The following is a 22,929-nucleotide window of genomic DNA, read 5'->3' on the forward strand; positions in this document are numbered from 1 at the left end:
TCCGGCACCCGCGGAACTTTGGTGCAGCCGGACGCTCAGCGTGGGGCGCGGGCGCGCAAAGCGACAGGAGTCGTTTCCGGCCGTGTCGGTGGTCGAGGTGCAGCAGCGGAGGAAGAATGGAGACAATTCTGGAGCAGCAGCGGCGGTATCATGAGGAAAAGGAACGGCTCATGGACGTCATGGCCAAAGAGATGCTCACTAAGAAGTCCACGGTGAGTGGGGCCTGGGCAGAGGCTACGTCCAGGCTGGGCCCCATCCCGGTGTTTAACCTCGGAGAGCTTTCTTTGGCCCCGAGACCCTCCCGCGGCCCACCCCCGGCTCCCTCCGGGGCTCTCTCTCAGAGCTCTGGCCGTGGTAAACGTCCCCCGAGGCCCAGCGCCCCCCGAGGCCTCGGCTGCAGCCGCTGAGACAGAGGCGGGTAAGCTCCGCCCTCGGGCGGCCTTTCCACCTTCGGAACTCCCGACTAACGGCGTCTGTGTCACCGTTTGCTTTTCTCCAGCTCCGGGACCAGATCAATTCGGACCACCGCACACGGGCCATGCAAGATGTGAGTGCCCCGTTGTCCGATTCTTTTTGGGTCGGGATGAGGTGGAAAAGAGGGGAGGCGGGGTGCGGGGTCTCAACATGAACCCTGGCCAAAAGTAGCCAGATTGACCAGTTGCCGGTTGTCTGCCTGGAGATGTCCTCGCGGCTACGAAACCCGAGGGTGCTGAACTGCTTTTCCTCACCTCCGTGAATGGGACCTCTTATTCATACCATCCTGTGCCCCATGATGTACAAAGAATAGTTATTAGGAGTCAGTGGCCCAGACGCAAAAGGTACCAACCCTTCTCCCCCCACCCCCCCAAATGCTGGGTATTAGTGTTTTCCTCCCAGAATACCGTTTTGAAGTTATTTTTACGTACCAAACTACGTTTGCTTAGTAATAGTTCAATTTCTTACTTTTAGGAAATGAATCAAAATGTTGATACTTCTTGCTGAATGATAGGCAAATGAAGGTTATTATACAGTGCTCTCTATTCTTGCATGTATTTGAAATCTGTTTAGGAAGGATTGAAAGACCTAATCAGAGGTTCAGATTTGCAGGAGATAATTAGTATCATTAGCCCCTAGTTCCTTATTTAAATCCCCAAAACCGAAATACTGTGAAAACAGAGTTTCTTTGTGTTATGGGGTGGGGTGGAGGTTGTACTTACTTGATGCAAAATCTGACTTAATCTCATTTGGCAGCAAAACCTGACCTTAACAGATAAGCTTTTTATGGTCTTTATCCCACTTAGTAAATAATGCATAATTCTCGCTGCAGAATTATTAATATGTGTTCCAGATTCCAGTAGGGATGGCACATGATATATAATACCTTTTCCAACTTAAAAATTCCAAATTCTGAAGCAGATCTGGCCCCAAAAGTTTTGAAAAAGGGACCAGGTACCGTGCTGTCTTGAGTTTGAATTCAAAGTTAGCTGTGAGATTTTATTTAGCTTATACACTCAGTCAAGCTTTTTCAAGTAGTGAAAATCATCCTGGGCTACACTTTTATCTTTGAGGGTCTCAGGTGGGAATGGGAACTGCTGTTTAGCAGAGGTTGACTTTTTTTTTTTTTTTTTGACAGAGAGAGACACAGTGAGAGAGGGAACACAAGCAGGGGGAGTGGGAGAGGGAGAAGCAGGCTTCCCACTGAGCAGGGAGCCCGATGTGGGGCTCGATCCCAGGACCCTGGGATCATGACCTGAGCCGAAGGCAGACGCTTAACGACTGAGCCACCCAGGCGCCCCTCAGAGGGTGACTCTTATGTGGCTCTCTGCCTCTTCTAAGGACAGTTAATTTTTATTTATTATTTGTCAGTGATAAACATAGGAACACTCCACCCTTCAAAAGGTGCCACTTAGGTAGTCTTTACCTTGACCTGTTTTAAAAACTAACTAGTGGTGTCTATTAAAGGTACCAGAAAGCTGGGGCGCCTGGGTGGCTCAGTCGGTTAAGCGGCTGCCTTCAGCTCAGGTCATGATCCCAGGGTCCTGGGATCGAGTCCCGCATCGGGCTCCTTGCTCAGCAGGGAGCCTGCTTCTCCCTCTCCTTCTGCCTGCCTGCCGCTCCCCCGCTTGTGCTCTCTCTCTCTCACTATCTCCCTCTCTCTGTGTCAAATAAATAAATAAAATTTTTTTTTTTTTTTAAAAAGGTACCAGAAAGCACAGGAACTTTTTTGGGGGGGGGGCAGTGAGAGGGAGAGAGAATCCCAAGGAGGCTCCATGCCCAGCGCAGAGCCCATCACAGGCTCGATTTCACAACCCTAAGATCATGATTTGTGCCAAAATCAGGAGTCAGATGCTTAACCAACGTCACCCAGGCACCCCCAAAAGCACAGGAACTTTTTTTTTTTAATTTTTTTATTGTTATGTTAATCACCATATATTACATCATTAGTTTTTGATGCAGTGTTCCATGATTCATTGTTTGTTCATAACACCCAGTGCACCATGCAAGCACAGGAACTTTTAACACCACGTCTCTCAGGGTTTCCCTAGGCTTTGACTAGTGAGCCCTGTTGGTTGCTTAGCCCTATAGTTGTACAGATTGCTTTTTTCTGATGGGTTTTGTGTTTGCCTTTCAGAGGTATATGGAAGTCAGTGGGAACCTGCGGGATTTGTATGATGATAAGGATGGGTAAGTGATAGTCACTTCTAGTCCAGAAGTTAGTGCCTCTGAGGAGCTATGATTAAAGGGACTGATTTTGTGCACTATGTTCTTTGGATTTTTCCAGGTTACGAAAGGAGGAACTCAATGCCATTTCAGGACCCAATGAATTTGCCGAGTTTTATAATAGACTCAAGCAAATAAAGGAATTCCATCGGAAACACCCAAATGAGGTATGAGACTCAGAAAGTATTTTTTCCAAACCTGCCTAAAGAGCATACTAAAGGAAAGATGTAAGGAGAATGGAGATGCACCATTCAGATGTCCCTTCAAAAGAACCTGCTGTTTAGCTGCAAGGAGCATATTTAGCTGACATCCTACAACTCCAGTGCTTTCAGTTTCCCCTCATCTTTAGGCCAAGGCCATACTCTTCCTGGGTAGCCCCAGCCAGTGACTGAGCATAAATGAGGCTACTGTGGTCTGGCTATTTCCATTCAATGCAAGACTCTTGTAATGAGTGGTCTTTGCTCCACAGCTCCTCACTGGGAGGATAAAGCCTTTGTCTGAATCACAGTGTAGGCTCTCCCTGCCCAATCATGCTCTCTTAAAGGTTTTTGTCTTTCACAGGCATTACCCCCAACAAACTCCTTGCGCTTCTAACTCTGTCTTGAAATCCGCTACCTAGGGGATCCAACTAACACAAAGAGGCTCTCCTCACTTGCAGTGATCATTACACTGTCAGGGCTTAGCCCAGAGGCCAACTCTTAATGAATATCTTTCCTAGTCCACTCCTCTCTTCCAATTTTTATGATGTGATTATATTTTATGACAGTGAATGTGTACCCCACTGAATTATAATAGTATAAGGAGCAGGTATTATATCCCAATTATCTAGAAGCCATTGAACATCTTGAACAGCTGACCAGAGTTCTAGGGGGGAAAGGGAACAAGACCATGGCTGTAGCGGATGTGGAGAGGGATGGGTCATAGATTATTCTGAGCTTTCATGACTGTGTAACTGGAAAGTTGTTTGTTCCCTTGGGGGAGGTAAAGAGGTAACCCACTTAAAGTGGGAATGGATCTTTATATATGTAGCTTTTCAGGTAATGTTATAAAAGTAGAAATGTCCTGTGAGTAGTAGAAGTTAGGTGACTGGGGTCAGGCAAGAGATTTTAAAAAAGCTTGTGCTTTAGAGAATTATCTCATAGACTTGATGGTTGAAGCCATGAATCGTAGGGTTCTGGGAAAGAGACAATGCAAAGGTAGACTCAGAGGTGCTCCACGTGCTGTGAGGGTATACTTACGACAATAAGGTACTTAAGTGAAACGGAGCCTGGGAATACTTCCATCACAGAGCTCAAATGACAGCTCTAGGGCATGTCTTACTGAAGCTAAGCAAAACCGTTTCAGAAAGGAGGCCACTGGCATCAGCTGTTGTTGACTGGTAACTGCCAGGATTGCTGCCTCATTTGAAGCAGTGGGAATGGAAATGTGGTCATGGGCAAAAGTGGGTCATGGGGAAGCAAAAGTATGGATGGGGGGGACAGTCATTTAAAAGCCTAGCAGATTGGCACCTGAGTGGCTCAGTCATTAAGCGTCTGCCTTCGGCTCAGGTCATGGTCCCAGGGTCCTGGGATCAAGCCCCACATCGGGCTCCCTGCTCAGCGGGAAGCCTTCTTCTCCCTCTCACACTCCGTCTGCTTATGTTGTCTCTCTCACTGTCAAATAAATATATAAAATCTTTTAAAAAATAAAATAAAAAATTAAAGCCTGGCAGAGAAAAGGAGAAGCAGGAGGATCATAAGGAAGCTAAGGAACATGTGCATGTTTAAGGGCGCAGGTAGAGAGAGGAGGACACTGGAAATACCAGAAAGAAGACATTGAAGTTAAGGGAAAGGAGATGAGGGTGCTTTCTCACGCCAGCAGAAGGCTTCCCACCCCTTTGAAGCATCGAGAGGGAAGTCTTTTGCTAAGAGAGAAGACATGAGTACCATTCTGATGTGTTAACCTTATTCCAGCCTTGGTAGAAAGGTGATGAGAAATAGATGGTTTTAAGAAATGATTGGAAGGATGCCCAAGATATACTAAGTGAGGGGAAAAAAGGCCAAGTATGTGAAAAAAGAAAATACTTCGCACATGCCTATATATGCTTGTACATATGCATATATTTAAATATACAGAATAGTGGTTTGCAAATTTTGCGGGATATGTTTGAATCCTCTGGGGATTTTTCTTTTTTAAAGATTTGATTTTTTAAAATACTCCCAGGTGATCCTAATGTTGAGCAAAATTTGGAAACAGTTGGTATAAAAAAGTCTCTTAACAGTGCTTATCTATTTGCAGCAGAATTAATAAAGGGGGACTTTGGTTTTGCATTTTGTGTTTTGAGTTTTTGTGAGCATTTGTTACTTCAGGAGTTTTTAATTAAACAGTACAAAAAAAGAGAAAACAAGGTAATTGCAGAATAATAGTAGGCTCCTAATGAAAAATCAAGTCTCAAATGTGAGAAGGCTAAGTTACTATACGGTCCATTTTTGCAACATTGCAACTTGTTTGTTAAAAATCCACCTGAATTTTTCTTTTTTCCCTCAGATCTGTGTGCCAATGTCAGTGGAATTTGAGGAGCTTCTGAAGGCTCGAGAGAATCCAAGTGAAGAGGCACAAAGTAAGTAGGATTCAACATTTCTCTCGCACTAACAAAAGTGCAGGTTAATGACAGAGCTAAGATTTTCCCTGAGAGCCCTAGAAAACAGAGCCCCAGAGAAATTTATAGCCAGGTTCTCTCTGCTGGTTTCTGGGCCCGATTGACATCCTAAATTGGCCTTAGACAAAATAATCATTTTGTATTACCCTCACTCAAAATTCACTGGCCTGGAAAACCGAGGTCTGTTCACTCCATGAGCATAGGGAGGACATTGGGTGAAAGGCTGTGTCATGAAACAGAACTAACAGTCCATTTGAGAAGCCACGTCCAAGAAAGTGGTCTTTAATGTCTGAATCACGGATATCTTTGATTCTTTCAGACTTGGTTGAGTTCACAGATGAAGAGGGATATGGTCGTTACCTGGACCTCCATGACTGTTACCTCAAATACATTAACCTGAAGGCCTCAGAGGTAGGGCCAGTGGCAGCAGCGGGGGGGAGTGGGTCTGATTCTGGGAGTGGGTTAGGATGTCATGCTTTCTGGACAGAAAGCAATTAGACTATCTTCCTTGTGTTTTGTAACCCTTATAAAACACATAATGGGCTTTCTTGGATGCAAAATGAAAGGTTTTTATACAGCAACCTTTATTTTTAGTTTTTAAATTTTTTTAAAAAAATTTATTTATTTAGAGAGAGAGCGCGTGCGTGCATGCATGCACAGGGTAGGGACAGAGAGAGAACCTCAAGCAGGCTCAGTCTCCTGACCTTGAGATCATAACCTGAGCCAAAACCAAGAGTCAGACACTCAACCGACTGAGCCACCCAGGTGCCCCTATTTATTTTTATTTTTTTAAGTAAACTCTGCACCCAACATGGGCCTTAAACTCACGACCCTGAGATCAAGAGTCACATGCTCTATCAACTGAGCCAGCCGGGCGCCCCAAGCATACTGTTTTCTTAATAAAAGTTACTGCTTATTAATGCAAGCATATTTTGCTTTTATAAATGTAAAATATTGTTTTTAAAAACTCACAAATACATATTGAGCCCCTGTGTTAGGCACACGGTACTAGGTATGAGAAAAATATAAAAACATAATCTCTGCCAGCAAAAGGCTACTTAGTGTCTTTTATCACAAGAGTTGAGATTGAATGTGACAATCTCAGAAAGGTCACAAGGACGTGTATGATTAAGTTCCTTGTGGAGTTGTGAGGAAATGTCCCAAAAGTTCAGTGACTGTACTTTTAAGCTCCAAGAGGGCGGGTCCTGGGGCACCTGGGTGGCTCAGTCGTTAAGTGTCTGCCTTCAGCTTGGGTCATGATCCCAGGATCCTGGGATCAAGCCCCGCATCGGGGTCCCTGCTCCGTGGGAAGCCTGCTTCTCCCTCTGCTTGCCCCCCTGCTTGTGTTCCCTCTCTTGCTGTCTCTGTCAAAAAATAATAAAAATCTTAAAAAAAAAAAAAAAAGAGAGCAGGTCCTGTATCTGTCTCGTTCTCATCTGTATCCATGTACTTGGTCCACAGACGCTCAGTAAGTGACGACATGAGTGAAGAAATGGCACCTTCAGGACCTTGGTTTAGGATATAGTGGGTGTCAGAGCCTTCAACCTTGCATGCAGTTAGTGTTGGACGAATCTTTCTTTTGTTTACTGTTTATTGACTCGATCTTTATTTTGCAGAGTTAATTACATGTCTAATAGTCTATTCAGTGCAGTGGAATTAACACCCCAGGTAGTGTAGGAATTAAACGATGGGCGAGAAAAAGACTTATGATGAGCCGGGCCTCGTTACTTTATTAGACAACACTCAGTTTTGATGTCATTTATTTGAGACTATAATGAAACTTGGTGCAAACCCCTAACTGGATCTCTTGTTATTTTTCTTTTCAGAAGCTGGATTATATCACATATCTATCCATCTTTGACCAGTTATTTGACATTCCTAAAGAAAGGAAGAATGCCGAATATAAGAGGTGGGCATTGCTAGCCTCTAGGCCTGTCCTGGATTTGATTAGAAGGTTATTTAACGTAAAGATTTGATGGCAGAGTTCTGAATTTTATTGCCTGAAAGAAGGACACAAATGACTTCCAGGTTTATTGGAGGATAGGGATTTTGAATGCCATAGTTTTAAACATTTGTCATACTCTGGCTCTGGAAGAAGGTGCATCTGTTAGCACATCTGTGATCTTATGCCCATGCTTTTCTCTTAAATTTGTCTCATCCCTGAAGTCTCATTCAGGGATCTGTGTCTTTGGAGTTTAACAAGAAAAAGATTAGCATTTCTCATTGTGACTGAAGTGAGGTGCCTGGCTGTGATGTATAGATGGAAAGTTTTGTGTTTTTATGCCCCTGGTTAGTGATCGATACTACTGATTTCCTCATTTTCTTTTTACCTAAAATCTTTTATGTGAGTTAAGATTTTAGTATTTGAAATTATGTCATGAGGATGAAATGAGATCAGAAAGTGTAGAATCAAGATGACAGGAAAAAATTCAATTACAAACTCATTCTAAAAATTAGTATTATTACTTATAAAAACGTTATCACTGGAATTATATTTTACAGAGCATAATGATACATAAAAAATACAAACTCTGCTTTCTCTGTATTGTTCCTTTTTAGATACCTGGAGATGCTGCTTGAGTACCTTCAGGATTACACAGATCGAGTGAAGCCCCTCCAAGATCAGAATGAACTCTTTGGGAAGATTCAGAACGAATTTGAGAAGAAGTGGGAGAATGGTACCTTTCCTGGATGGCCGGTGAGCTTCAGTGGGGTTGGGGAGAGGACATGCAGAGGAATTGAATTAATTGTTTTACTTGAATATTGAGCCTCCACCTTAGGGCATTAGCTGCTGATCCCTCGGGATCAGCTGTGACTATGAGGTGTCCTCTGCTACGTATGTCAGGTTTTCTTCCCATGTGTACTTTGGAATGAGATTTGTCAGGACGTTCTTGCCATTGGCTGAGCCCAGCATTTTTGCCAACTATGTCATTACTGTTGTGTGGTTCCTATTGACCCAAAACTGAAAAGATTATGTGCTAGAATCTCCATCATGTATTTTCACTCCTGGTGATAAACTTGAGTTTTCCTGAACTCTCAGGGAGAGAATGAACCATCTTGTCTTTGGCTCTGCTCTTATGGGAATTCAATTCATAGTCACGCATGCTTATAAGAAAGAGGCCACCTAGGACGCCTGGGCGGCTCAGTCAGTTAAGTGTCTGCCTCCAGCTGAAGTCATGATCTCAGGGTTCTGGGATCAAGTCACGCATCAGGCTCCCTGCTCAGCGGGGAGCCTGCTTCTCCCTCTGCTGCTCCCCCTGCTCGTGTTCCCTCTCTCTCTGACAAATAAATAAGTAAAACCGTTAAAAAAAAAAAAGACCATCTACCACCTGGTAACGTAGATAGATGGCTCTCTTGTCTTCTTTCTAAACCTGGATCTTACTCTTCTTCTTTCCAGAAAGAGACAAGCAGTGCCCTGACTCATGCTGGAGCCCATCTTGATCTTTCTGCATTCTCCTCCTGGGAGGTATGTTTTCCTTAGTAACTGTACTGGTCTCGCCTGTTCACTCCTCCAAGAAACCACTCAGTTTCCTGTTTCTAATTACCATGGATGTATTACGATGAGACACCAGTTCCTAGGACCAGGCACCTACAAAGAACATGGAAAGATAAAGCTAAAAAGAAAAAAAAAACTTAATTGCTTTGAGAACTGTAAAATAATTCTAACTATATGAAACTATAGTGGAGGTAATCATTACCAGTATGATTACATATGAACTTGACCACAGAGTCAGTCCTTTGGAGAGTTTGAGCTTAGCAGTAGGTATTGGCTATGTGATGTATGGTTTTGCCACAGCTTCAAGAACACCCAGACACCCGCCTGCAAAGACCCTAATTTAAACATTTGTTGTTTCTCAAAATCTACTTATATCAAATTGTAACTTGGCTCTTTTTTATGTAGGAGTTGGCCTCCCTGGGTCTGGACAGATTGAAATCTGCACTCTTAGCTTTAGGCTTGAAGTGTGGTGGGTAAGAGACTGCTTTTTCTATCAGAACTGTCCCATTTTACTGTATGTTTGCACAATAACTGACTCTGATTCCATTCTTTCCGTTATCCCGTGCTGCAAAAATATGCAGGCCTATATGGTAGAGTAACTCTGAAACCCTTTCCCCTCCTGTCTCCTTAGAACCCTAGAAGAGCGAGCCCAGAGGCTCTTCAGCACCAAAGGAAAGTCCCTGGAATCACTTGACACCTCCCTGTTTGCCAAAAATCCCAAGTCAAAAGGCACCAAGCGGTGAGTGGCTGGGGTGGCACCTCTGTGGACAGTTTTAAGATTTTATTCCCATGCAGAATTTTTGCCACAGCAACCTGTTTTATTGACATTATTGATTCAGAGAGATCCAGTTTGCTCTTCTTCTCTGCAAATGGTAGAGTGCCGTCATTGTTCTACACCAAGGACAGTCAACTCCGGTGATTGAGAGCGAGTTAATGTTGAAACGGCTGTAGGTACTTTTTGTTACCTCAGGAGGCTGTGGAGCCTAAATAGGTTCCAAAAATATTTTTCTAAGTTTATTTTTACTAATGACAGTTGAATCTTTTTTTAATTGAAGTATAGTTGACACACAATGTTATATTACTTTGAGGTGTACAACATATAATTTGACAACTCTGTATGTTATGCCGTGCTCATCACAAGCATACCTACCATCTGTCACCATAGAACACTATTAAAGTGCCATTGGCTATGTGCCCTGTGCTGTACCTTTCATCCCTGTAGTTGAATCTCTTCTTGAGCCAAATGCTTATACAGGGTATGTTTTTAATATGTGTTTTGTAATTCTGAAAAGTAATTGTTACCCTGATACTTTGCAGATAAGGACTCAGAAAAGTTATGGAATGTGCCCGCTATCTTAGAGTTACTAAGTATTAAGGATCAGGATTTGTGCCCAAGTCTGCCTGTCCCAGAGCTTGTCTCCTATACCACATGTTCTTTGTAGATTATAATGATTGAAATTTAAGTATCTTGATGTGTTTTGTAAATACGTCTTCTAGAAAGAGGTCAAAGAGGAAGCTTCCATTCATTCCAAGAAATAACCTTAATACTTCCATCAGCAAGTCCTGAGCTGAACAAAGCATTTGCCTTCACAGCATGACATTTGTTACATGCTTGTAGTTTTTAATGCACCCTTGGAATAAATGTTCCAAGGCATTGGGTAGAAGAATTCTTGAGTGATATAGCTTGTTTCTTGTTTCCAGAGACACTGAGAGGAACAAAGACATTGCCTTCTTAGAAGCCCAGATCTATGAATATGTAGAGATTCTTGGGGTAAGTAATGAACTCTGCTGAGAGCAGTAAATATTACAAGGTATGGGAATCAGAGAAATGTGAACTGATGGGATTTTTTTTTTTTTTTTAGGAGCGAAAGAGGAAGGGTAGGTGTTAAACTAGTTCAACAGAAAATAGGGTTCTCTCAGTACTTGACCCTTCAGTGAGGTCCTGTTCTGTTCATAGGTGCCTATTGTTATGTGATATTCCCAAGATTGCCCAGTTTCCATGAGGCCAAGCAGAGAGAGTAGACTCCCCTCTCAGCGTAGTATCCAGAATGGTGTAGGTTCTTCGCATTCCAGAATATACCTAGAAGTTCCCGAATATACCTAGGAGATGGAAGCAGATATTCAAAAGGTATTAGGAGAAAGTCTACCTACAGCAGCTTTTCAAGTATAACTTACTACGAAAAGATAATACTTACACATTCGGAAGATAACGAGGAATTTGCTAGGGCTAGAATGTTAGTGGTACAAAGCTGGCTATGAGCTGCTTCTTGAATATTCTTTTAAGAAAGCCGAAGGGTGGGTTGGGAGTGGGAAAAGGCCTCACTGGACAGGATGCTAATCTCAGAGAAAAAGGAGGAGGAATACAAGGGAAATCACTCTTTCAGAGAAGAGAAGGTGGAAGAAAGGGCAGCACTCATCCAGAGAAGATGGTCAGTGTCTCTGGGAGTACTGCAGAAGATCAGCTTTTCAGAGAGTGTCTGCTTTGTACAATTTTCAGCTGCTCTCAGAGCCTTTCCCTGTATTGATGTTCAGATGGCGTTTTGAGTGATGGTTCTGGCTCAGATAGCCTGTTTACATGTCTGTCAGTTGCATGGATGTTTTCATTCTGCCTTTGTTTGAGGACCATGCATATGATAGCATAGAACTCGTCACCTGTTGGTTCCCAGCTGCTTTCCTAGTTAGAATGTTGGACACTGGGGCCACCAGTATTCTCCACAGTGAACTTGGCTTTGCTAGTATGGGCAGCAGTCTGAGTTGCTAGTCCTCTGAAGATGATTGGGAGGCTAATTTGTATCCATGACCTGAGATGCACCCACTACTTTCTCCCTCCTTTGAGAGCATTTGGCTTTCCTTGCCAGGAGGTGGCACCACTCTCTAGAATTCCAGCCAGAATGGTTTTCAGGAGTTGCTCTTATTATGTACTGATAGGATTTTTACTCTTATCTCACCATTTATTGATACCTGTTGGTTTCCAGACATCTGCTCAGTCCTTGGATACAATAGTGAATATGACATGTCTCTTGACCTTGAAAAGGCCACTTTGTGGTTGGGGGAGATAAATGACTGCAGCACAATCTGATGCTTGCTACAACACATTGAGATGTGTTTTCTAAGAAGAAAGAGGGAGAAAGAATGTTCTAGGAAGGAGAGGGGCACCTGGGTGGCTCAGTCGTTAAGCGTCTGCCTTCAGCTCAGGTCACGGTCCCAGGGTCCTGGGATCGAGCCCCACATCGGGCTCCCTACTCAGCGGAAAGCCTGCTTCTCCCTCTCCTGCTCCCCCTGCTTGTGTTCCCTCTCTCACTGTTTCTTTCTCTGTCAAATATTTAAAAAAATAAAAAGTTCTAGGAAGCAGAAACAGGAAGGATGAAGGTAAAACATCATGGAGAGAAAGTAGATATTAGGAAATAATGAGAAGAAAACCAGTGTGTGTGAAGTGTGCCTTATAAGGGAGGGAGTGGTCAGAGAATAATTTGGAGAGTTATGTTGGAGATTTGGACTTTGTTTTTAAATAGTAGAAAGACAATAAAAATTTTTTAAACAGAGTGTACCATTAGATTGGGGTTTTTTAAGAGTACATAAATTTGGGGAAAAAATGGAAGTTGGACTGGAATGAGGAGAGACTCAGGGCAAGTAAGAAGGTTGTCATCTTGGTGAGGAAGAAGAAAGGACTGGGTAAGGAAATATTTTTAGAGACAGAAAAGACTTTGTTCTCTTTTGTTCTGCAATAGTCGGTGGCCTCAGATGAGTATCTTAGGCAAGTGACCTAAAACCTTTGACTTTTTCCTTTGGGATCAGGGAGAGCCTATTGATAAGATAAGGAATTTTGATATGAAGGCAAGATTGTCCCTTTATTGTACAAATAAGAAAACCGTATCCTTGGAAGTGAGGGGTCAGCAAGGGTTGTAGAAAATTGCCCTTCTTGTTCTGCACTTTTTTCTGACTTTCCTTTGCATTTCTGGACCTGACTTAGGAACAGCGACATCTCACTCATGAAAATGTACAGCGCAAGCAGGCAAGGACCGGAGAAGAGCGAGAAGAAGAAGAGGAAGAGCAGATCAGTGAAAGTGAAAGTGAAGACGAAGAGAATGAAATCATTTACAACCCCAAGAACCTGCCCCTTGGCTGGGATGGCAAAGTACGTGCCAGCATTACCACCTTCCTTTCCATCGCCCATTCAGGAAGCAGATGCAGACACGAGTCTAATACTGTTTCCTATCTGATTTCTTTTAGCCTATTCCCTACTGGCTGTATAAGCTTCATGGTCTAAACATCAACTATAACTGTGAGATTTGCGGAAATTACACCTACCGAGGTCCCAAGGCCTTCCAGCGGCACTTTGCTGTAAGGAATTCAGAGCCATTTCTCCTGGAAATTGAAGTGTGAAGCACACAGCTTTCAGAGAGGATAAGAACAGCTTGAGAAGAGCACTAGTATCCAGAGCTTAAAGAGAAGCAAGGAGTGGATCTAAAGTCAAGCATGTGGCATTTGACCTTTGGCACCGTGCTAGCCTAGAATAATGCCTAAGATGGTTTCTGGAGGCATTCTGGCACTCGGCTATTTGAACCTCATTTCCCTTTGCAGTTGCTTGTTCTTGCACTTCTCTCATTTTATCTCTCGGTACCTTAGACCATCCTCTGACTCCTTGCTCACTTCTCTACCCACTGCTAGTACATAGGACCAAAGAAGGGACTGGCTGCCTCCATTTTTGTGTCTTAGATGGGCCTTTTCCTCTTTGAAAAATAAGAACTAAGAATAACATCTATCCAGCAATTCTTGAGACAAGGCATTATCTGGGTAGTACTCCAGGAAGTGGATTCACCCTTGTTGTGTTTCTGCCTTTGATTCTTAGTACTTGGAAGGAAGTTTTACAAATGGAAAAGATTTGCTAGACCAAGGATTAGAGAATGTATATGAACACCTCGCTCCCTCCCTCAGACATCCATATCACTAACTGATCCTGGGTCTTTTCTATTGAACCCCTGAGTCATCTCTGAATTATTCTCATTACTACCTCCAATGCATTGGAATTTGCGGCCAGGATAAAGCCCATGCCATTCGCCATCCCTGAGCCCAAACTGTCATTGTCGCTCCCTGCTCTTTTTCACATCCTTCCCCCTTACAGAGGGGACCTGCCATCAGTAATGCTTACTCATGCTGGTGGCGGGGGCTGCGTGGGAGTTCACTGGTTAATTAGAGTTGTGGTGTTTTTCTGTGGTCTTGACCCAGGTTTTGTCTGGACTATTACTGGATCTGGATCTTGGTTGGAGAAACCAGCCCAGTGAGGAAAACAATGCAATGCTGCTTCTTATCAGTCATGGCCAGCTGTTTACAAACCTGGCCACAGAATGAAGGCCGCCATTAGGTGGAGTCTTTTGCAAAGGGTCAGGTTAGGGTTTATGGTTAGGAGTTTGTGCTCTGTGCTTAGTCATTCCTATTTCACATGGTCCTTTTGCTTCTCTCTTCTCCCAGGAGTGGCGTCATGCCCATGGCATGAGGTGTTTGGGCATCCCAAACACTGCCCACTTTGCTAATGTGACCCAGATCGAAGATGCCGTCTCCTGTAAGTATGCTTTATTTATGGTTCCTAGGCGCCAGATCCAGTGGCCACTCGTACAGCTCACAGCCCCCAATACTCTGGTGTATCCAGGTCAAGGGGCAGAAGGTTGTGGATGTGTAAAAGCTTCTACAATCACACAATAACTACATTTTTGAGGGGCATGAGTTCGTCAGCATACTGATTGTTTCCCTCTTGAGGAGAGCCCTGTGCTAGCTATAAAACAGGCCTGTTCACTGGGGCCTTTAAACTTCTCTGTATGGAAGATTTTGAGTGAATGGGTATATATGTTTTTTTGAAATGATGTTAATGGTTTAGGAACTGCAGATATTAAGGGGAAAATAGAAATGGGCTCGGTAAGCTTACTTCTGAGGTGATAGCAGATGCACAGAAACAGGGTAGCAAAATACCTTTTGTAGAAAGAGCTGAGCAGAGTGCATGTCGGGAAACGTGTTGTTAAAGCACTCAGTGACCTCAGTCACGCTCCCTGTTGGCCTGGCAGTGGTAACTTTTCCTGCCATTAGCATCACCCTCGAAGGCTTTCTGTTTCTTTCTAGTTTGTCTCTTCTCTGTCGTGTTTTCACTTTGAGCTGGCTAGACTGAGAAGAAAGGAGTCCTGCCACTCCGCTTTGTGAAATTTCAGACAGTCCCCCCCGGGTTCACATCACACCGCTCAGCTGGTTGGCCAGCTGACTCCTTTGGCGCCTTCTCTGGGGTTGTTTACATCCATTGCAGAGCTAAATAAGAAACAACCTTCTAAAGAGCTCCCTGAACAGTGGTGAGCACACTTACTCATGGTGAGCATTGAGTGACACAAAGTTGTCGAATTCTATGTCCTACACCTGAAGCCAACAGAATGTCGTATGTCAGTTATACAATTACCATGCAGTAGTACGGGGCGGCGGCGGGGGGAAGCCTCCCTGATCCTGATTTAGCCTGTGGGTTTGGAGGACTTTTTTATTGAGTTTTTTGTATGCAGTCAGCTTTGGGGACTTCCCACTTTCTTGTCTTTCCTTACTCATTTACAAGTCAGGATCATATAGTACCTCCAGTCAGAATTATAATGTGTTTCATTATCAGATCATCCAGTTCACTTCTAATTTACTTTTCATTTTTGCCCTTCACTTTGTTGAGAGGAAATTAAAATAGTAATGAAATGTCTAGAATCTTAACACTGTATTTTGAATGCAGTCTCATTTTAAGATGTATTTTCCAGATGTGTACCACTAGTAAGTAGGTCACAGTTCATTTTTTGTGTATTTTTTTATGTCTTGCAATTTGCGTGACTTAATTTATTATTTCTGATACTTTCAGATTGATGTTGACATCATTTTAAGCTTACAGTCTTGCCAACTGCTAAAACAAAAGTCATACTTTTATTAATTTTGTTTGTTTCATGGATAGTATCCTAAGCATTTTCCCCAAGTCTTATGTTAAATTAAATCGAAGTAGGTGATAGGTCATCCTTAACCTGGCTGGTGTTTTCAAAGGAAGTGATTCTTGTGCATGTACACTGATTTTAAGATTGACTCATGGTTTTATTTTATTTTTTTTTTATTTTTTTTTAAAGATTTTATTATTTATTTGACAGAGACACAGCGAGAGAGCGAGCACAAGCAGGGGGAGTGGGAGAGGGAGAAGCAGGCTTCCCGCTGAGCAGGGAGCCCGATGCGGGGGCTCGATCCCAGGACCCTGGGACCATGACCTGAGTCGAAGGCAGACGCTTAACGACTGAGTCACCCAGGCGCCCGACTCATGGTTTTATTAATCACATTCCACAAGAGAAAGATTGCATTTTTACCACTTTTTATCGGGCATTGGATTAAACAGCATTCCTAGATTCTTTCATACTGGTGGTAGATACTCTTAATGCAGTTATTTATCCTATTAGGATTTTCTTTAGAAGTTTTATATTATGTTCGTGAAAAAAGATGTGCTTCTTGTTTTCCTTTGAATTACTTGTCAGGTTTAGGGATCAAAGCCATTTTTAGGACATAAAATGGATGGGATTACATGCAACATTCTCTTCTGTCATTTGAAACTGTTTATATTTAAATAGAGATTACTTCTTCATACAGAGGGACCAACCTAAAAAGATTCTCCAGTTAATAACCCATATAATTCCTTGATTTATTGTGACAAATTGGAAACCAAGTGCTTCATTTCTCTTTTGTTTTATTTTTCCTGCCAGTACTTTCTGTAATCTTAGGGTTTTTTAAATTCCTTTCTTAAGTCTTTAGGTGAGAACTTTCTTCTCTTTGTTTCTTTATTCTTTTTAATACAGGCGTTTAAACTAGATGTTATTCTTTTAAAAATCCATTAGGGATATCCATTATTGATATGTTATATTTAGAGCTTTATTTTTTTTTTAAAGATTTTATTTATTTATTTGAGAGAGAATGAGAGAGAGCGTGAGAGGGAAGAGGGTCAGAGGGAGAAGCAGACTCCCTGCTGAGCAGGGAGCCCGATGCGGGACTCGATCCCGGGACTCCAGGATCATGACCGGAGCCGAAGGCAGTCGCTTAACCAACTGAGCCACCCAGGTGCCCTAGAGCTTTATTTATTAAAGATGTTATTTCTGATTCTTAAATTATTTAAAAGAGTATTTTTAATTATATAGTTGATTGAGGTAGGAGGTCACCCACATTTTCAGAAGAGGAAAGTTAGGTAACTTTTTCAAGGTCCCATAGCTTGTAAATGGGAAAAAGCCAGGGATCAAACTCTTTCCACAATGCTATACTGCCTTCTTTCAATCACCCTCACCAAATAGATTTTTTTTTTTAAGATTTTATTTATTTATTTGTTAGAGTGAGAGTGCACATAAGCAGGGGGAACAGCAGGCTGAGGCAGAAGCAGACTCCCCGCTGAGCAGGGAGCCTGACGCTGGGCTGGATCCCAGGACCCTGGGATCATGACCTGAGCTGAAAGCAGATGCTTAACAGACTGAACCACCCAGGCATCCCACCAAGTAGATTTTTTTAAAGAGCTCATCATCAGAGCACCTGGCTGGCTCCATTCAAAGAGCATGTGACTCTTGATCTCGAGGTTGTGCGTTTGAGCCCCACGTTGGGTGTAGAGATTATTTAAATAAATAAAAATTTTTAAAAATAAAAATAGCTGGGACCCCTGGGTGGCTCAGTCGTTTGAGCATCTGCCTTTGTCTCAGGTCATGATCCCAGGGTCCTGGGATTGAGCCCCGCATTGGGCTCCCTGCTCAGTGGGGAGCCTGCTGCTCCCTCTGCTTGCGCGCACACACGCTTGCTCTCTCGCTCTCTGAATAATAATAAATAAATAAATATTTTACTTTATTTTTTTTTTTAAAGACTTTATTTATTTGACAGCGTGAGAGAGAACACAAGCGGGGGGGAGTGGGAGAGGGAGAAGCAGGCTTCCCACCAAGCAGAGAGCCCGACGCGGGGCTTGAGCCCAGGATCCTAGGATCATGACCTGAGTCAAAGGCAGATGCTTAACGACTGAGCCACCCAGGCGCCCCAACAAATAAATATTTTTAAAAAATAAATAAAAATAGTTAATCATTAAGTTGATTCCAGGAAGAAATAACATGCATTCTCTCCTTGGTCATACCTAGATTTTTTAGAAAAACATATTTTTCCAGAACATTGTTGGCAGGTTCATGATTATTGCATTCTTCCATTATCCAAATTATTTTCAGAATCTACCTCTTCTTTTTTTTTTGAGAGAGACTGTGCAAGCTGGAGACTGTGGGAGGGGCAGAGGGAGAGAGAGAGAATCCTAAGCAGACTTCACGCCCAGTGCAGGGCCCAGTGTAGCGCTCCGTCTCCCAACCCTGAGATCATGACCTGAGCCGAGATCAAGGGTTGGACTCAACTGACTGAGCCACCGAGGCTCCCCCAGAATCTCTTTGATTCAGGTGCCTCGATTAATCAGTTTCTGTCATACACATGTTTTTATTAATGCCACTTCTTTGATTTGTTGCAGTATTTCCATCCATCATGACTTTCCTTAATATTTTTAGTTTCTCTGTATAACATTTATAGTTTTACCTCTACCTCAATATCATTTCGTTCTTTCACTTTTTTACCTCACCCTCAACAGATCATAGACTTATTACATATTTATCATCACCTCTTCCCTTCTCGTTTTCCCAGGCATTGTTCCTCCTTTTGAGTATCCTGGATTAACTCTCTGGCTTCCTTTCGGACTTTCAGTGATTGTACACATACTGGCTCCCACTGGATTGTGACAGGCTTTATCCCAGGTGTCTCACTAGTAGTAAGCAAATAATTACTGAATGGAGGTTAATTCTGTTATGGTGTAGAGTTTCTACAATTTTTCTTCATTTCCTGTTGGTGGTAGAATTCCTTTTTATTAAACCTGGATTGTCTTTTTTTTTTTTTTTTAAGATTCTGAAGTAGACATCTTAGGAATGTTTGGTTATAAGGAAGAAAGCCTATTAAAACTAACTCAGTGCCTTCCACCCTTTTTGCAAGAATATGCTTATTCATCTGTGCTTTTCTCTGTACATACACCTCCTCCACTTTCTTGTATCTTTTCACCGGAGTTCACATGTGGACAACCCTAGCCCTGCTCTGATGCCCTTCCTCAGTTTTCAGAGCCTGCTCTCGTCCAGCTCCGTCAGGGTCTCAGTGTCCCTATTTATAGGACTGGGGGGAGACAGTAGGGAGATGCAGCTGGGTCCGGTGCCATCTGTAGTCCAGTCAACTGGGTCTCCAGTAGTCGGTGGCACAAGTGGTTACTGCTCCTACACATTGAGAAGACATGTTCCTTAATAAGAGGGTGGGCAGGGAAGTAACCATTGCCATAGCTTTTATGCTGGATTTACTTGTTGGTCTTTGTTTTAGATCATTCTGTTAACATTTTTCTTCTGGAGTTTTTAGCCAGGAGGGAGGGATTTGGCACTGTCATTTAAACTATAGTTATTTGTTTTTAATCTAAATTTTATTTTTATCATCATCATCATTAATACTGTTTTAGAGAGCGCACACGTGCACACAGACACACAAATGGGTGGGGTGGGGATAGAGGGAAAGGAAGAGTGAGAATCTTAAGCAGGCCCCACACGTGGAGCCCGATGTGGGGCTTTATCTCAAGATCCTGAGGGAAAGGAAGAGTGAGAATCTTAAGCAGGCCCCACACGTGGAGCCCGATGTGGGGCTCTATCTCAAGATCCTGAGATCATGAGCTGAGCCGAAACCAAGAGCCAGACACTTAACTGACTGAAGCCACCCAGGCACCCATACTTTTGGGTTTTTTTAAGTTGAAAAAACAATTAAGAAAGAGTCCTGTGAAATTGCCACCAGAGATCCCCGTGATTTAGATGGGTGGTCACCATTGACCAGTATTCACTAGGTATACATTTATCTAACTGATAAACTAGTAGCATCAAGTTCATTTACCACCATGCTGTCTACAATAATAGCATAAGAAATTTAGATGTTGTAATGAACTCTGTGGACATTGCCAATGAGAGCAGTGACTTTGCTAAAATCATGATATCCTATGTCTCTGGCTTTTTATTGGGTCAGCTAGCTCATCAAAAACAGGAAATTCAATTCATTTGCTTCACTTACTCTTAGCAAATCCACACTGGCGCCCAGAGGTGATCCCATTCTTTTCTAATTGTTTCCAGATCCCTCTGAAAAATATCCCCCTTACTGTTCCATAGTTTCCTACATCCATTTTTTTCCTTAAAAAATCGTGACAGCCCCCCAAAAAGAAAAAGCAATCACAACAGCATTTCCAATCTCTAGTATTTTAGTACCACTCTGGATTGGATTCTTGAGTGGCCTGGACATAGAATGTGACAAGACTCTGCCCTGGTCCTTGTAGCACATGATAAATTTTCTGTGCACATGTGATGTGCATATTGTCTGGGCCTGAAGACTTCAGCTCATTTGAAGCAATGAGCGAGGAAGGAAAGGATGATGAGGCAAGTACACCAGGGACAGAGCTAAGCACTTTCTCATATATTGTCTCCTGTTTCATCCCCCATCTTAGGAATAAGCTTGCTCTCTACGGTATTTCTTCCACTCTTGTCAAGTATTTTTTTTTTTAATATTTCTAGTTTTTATTTATTTTTTTAAGATTTTGTCCATTTATTTGACAGCACACGCACAAGCAGGCAGAGGGAGAGGGAGGCAGAGAGAGAGAGAGAGGGAGAAGCAGGTTCCCTCCTGAGCAGGGAGCCCAATGTGGGGCTCGACCCCAGGACCCCGGGATCATGACCTGAGCCGAAGGCAGACACCCAACCAACTGAGCCACCCAGGCACCCACTAGTTTTTATTTAAATTTTAGTTCATTAACACATAGCATCAAAGTAGTTTCAGAAGTAGAATTTAGTGATTCATCTCTTACATAGAACACCCACTGCTCATCACAATATAATCTTGTCAAGTTTAGAGTTGCTCTACTTGGTGGGAAATGTGGAAGCATCTAGGAATCAATATTCCTAACACTGGTAATATTTTATGTCTCTCCCTCTGTGGGCCTGTCCTGGTTATTCTGTGTGGATCTCTGTTGTGCGAGTGCACCTCCTGACAGTCTGACAGCGTTAGGGCTCTTTCCTGGTTCAGTGCCCTGTCCTGCCTTGTGTATATGTGCTTGCTCCTTCTGAAGCTGTGGTCATTTCTGGAAGCGTCTGCTCCCTTTCATCTTCGTCGGGATACTTTTACTGAACTGTCAGAGTTCTTGTTTTAAAATCTCCAGTGTTTGCTGAGCCATCTTATCGTTCAGATTTTTTGGCCATGATATTTCCACCTCTTTTTCTTTTTTTTTCCTCCTCTGAAGCTTTTGAAATCTGCACACCAGGCTTTAAATAAACATACTTGACTATGTCTAGTGTTCCCTTTCTCTTCTGTAATGAAGTTTAAGACCATAATGTCACTTTCTCCCATAATTCCCATAGGTTGTACCATATTAACTTCTTCCTTTGAGGGTATATCAGTTCTCTGTTCTAAGAGGTCTTTAGTTATATTTGGTCCAACTTTTCTTTTACAGCAAAGCAAAGATTATGGTAAGTTTTGCCATGGAAGGGGTTTTGTCTGTAGGTGGTCCAGAACTGAAATTCTAGTCTGGGGCAGACAAAAGTCCCAAGCACAGGGTTATCCAGGGGGCTCTTAATGGGGACAGGGGTGTTGTAACTCTTGTCTGCCTGATGGATACTCAGTCCAGTCTTGACTGCTTCTCATTTCTCATCCTGCAGTGTGGGCCAAGCTGAAACTGCAGAAGGCATCAGAACGGTGGCAGCCTGACACCGAGGTGGGTGCTAATGTAGTGTCGGGAGAGTGTCAAGTGACCGCTCTGTCATCCTGTAGAAGGGAGGTGAAAGGCGGTCCCTGGTTCACAGTAGTGGCAAGTATTCTGTGCCAATATCTGTAAATTGGCTCTTGACATGTAAGCCTAGTTTATTTGTGATATGACATGTGTCAGACTTGAAATGTATGTCTTAAGACCAGTCGTATTCTGCTCTTGAAATGTTGAAGTGGCAAGCAGGAGTACCCAATGTCTCACCCCGACATGAGGATTCATAGGCTAAGAAGTTGTGAATCCATATCATAGGTTAGGTCTCCTTTGAGGAAAGCATCCAGTGAGAGGTGAGCCTGTCTCATGGGGTGGGGAGGCATCCTTGTTGGTCTTGAGATAGTCATCCCAAAGAGCAGATTCAGAGTTGAGGAATGACATGTATGTGAGTTGTGGTAGCTGTTCCTTTTTTTTTAGGTCAGTGGTTTCCAGTATTCCTTTTTTTTTTTTTCCTTTTTTAGAAGCAAAGCCCTTTACAAACTGTAATGTAAAATTCCGGTATAAGTATATAAAATAAAGGAGGATTATACTGGAAAGCTGAGGAAGCGCAGCCTTCTCTGCCCCCCTTTTAAACCCTCAGTGGCCTCGGGTAGAAAGGGCAGAAACCTAGGGTCTTGGGAATCATTTGAGAACTATTGTCTTAGGTCACCCTTTCTCAACCAGCATTCATCATCTTAGAAATAGAGAGTGATTTGAACGAAATATTTTCTCAGGTTTCCCAAAGATAGGTCATAAATGGTACCACCCTAGAGGCCTGGGATGTGTTAGTTCATGACATACAGTAGATGCCTTAGAGCAGTCGGTTTGATTCTCTTGCAGAAGCCCAGTTGAGAAAGGCTTTCTTAGATGAATGCCGTGAAATCAAGCCAGGGTGAGCTCAGGTACCCAGAGGCTCGTTCCAAACGTTTCTCCCAGGAGGCATAGCTAATAGTGTGCCCCTTTCCTTTCAGGAAGAATATGAAGACTCCAGTGGGAATGTTGTGAATAAGAAGACCTATGAGGATCTGAAAAGACAAGGACTGCTCTAGTGTTCAGGGACGTATCTCAGCTTTTGGGCTTGCCCAGGCTTACCTGAAATCTGCTTTTTCTATGTCTCCCAACCAAATGCTCCTAAAGACTCTGCTACTTAGTCTTAAGATCTAGCGTGCATCTTGTAAAAAACAAGGCATGCTGGCAGATTGCAGGGTTGAGATGTGTTTTATCTTTGTTTTATATTAAAAGATTCTGTCAGAAAATAAA

General features: G+C 42.9%; 1 protein-coding gene across 1 annotated transcript; it reads left to right on the forward strand.

The window, feature by feature from the left end:
• SF3A3 (splicing factor 3a subunit 3) lies at positions 1 to 22,929 on the forward strand. Its single transcript, XM_025856425.2, has 17 exons — positions 1 to 212; positions 500 to 547; positions 2,612 to 2,664; positions 2,762 to 2,867; positions 5,227 to 5,299; positions 5,658 to 5,749; positions 7,165 to 7,247; positions 7,898 to 8,036; positions 8,736 to 8,804; positions 9,240 to 9,307; positions 9,466 to 9,573; positions 10,536 to 10,605; positions 12,805 to 12,969; positions 13,065 to 13,175; positions 14,304 to 14,394; positions 21,593 to 21,648; positions 22,641 to 22,929. The coding sequence occupies exons 1-17, from the start codon at positions 117 to 119 to the stop codon at positions 22,716 to 22,718; spliced, it is 1,506 nt and encodes a 501-aa protein (XP_025712210.1). The 5' UTR covers positions 1 to 116; the 3' UTR covers positions 22,719 to 22,929.

The sequence above is a fragment of the Callorhinus ursinus genome, unplaced genomic scaffold (assembly GCF_003265705.2).
Source record: "Callorhinus ursinus isolate GAN/ISIS: 27379988/994484 unplaced genomic scaffold, GSC_fseal_2.0 scaffold18, whole genome shotgun sequence".
In the NCBI taxonomy this organism is placed as follows: domain Eukaryota; kingdom Metazoa; phylum Chordata; class Mammalia; order Carnivora; family Otariidae; genus Callorhinus; species Callorhinus ursinus.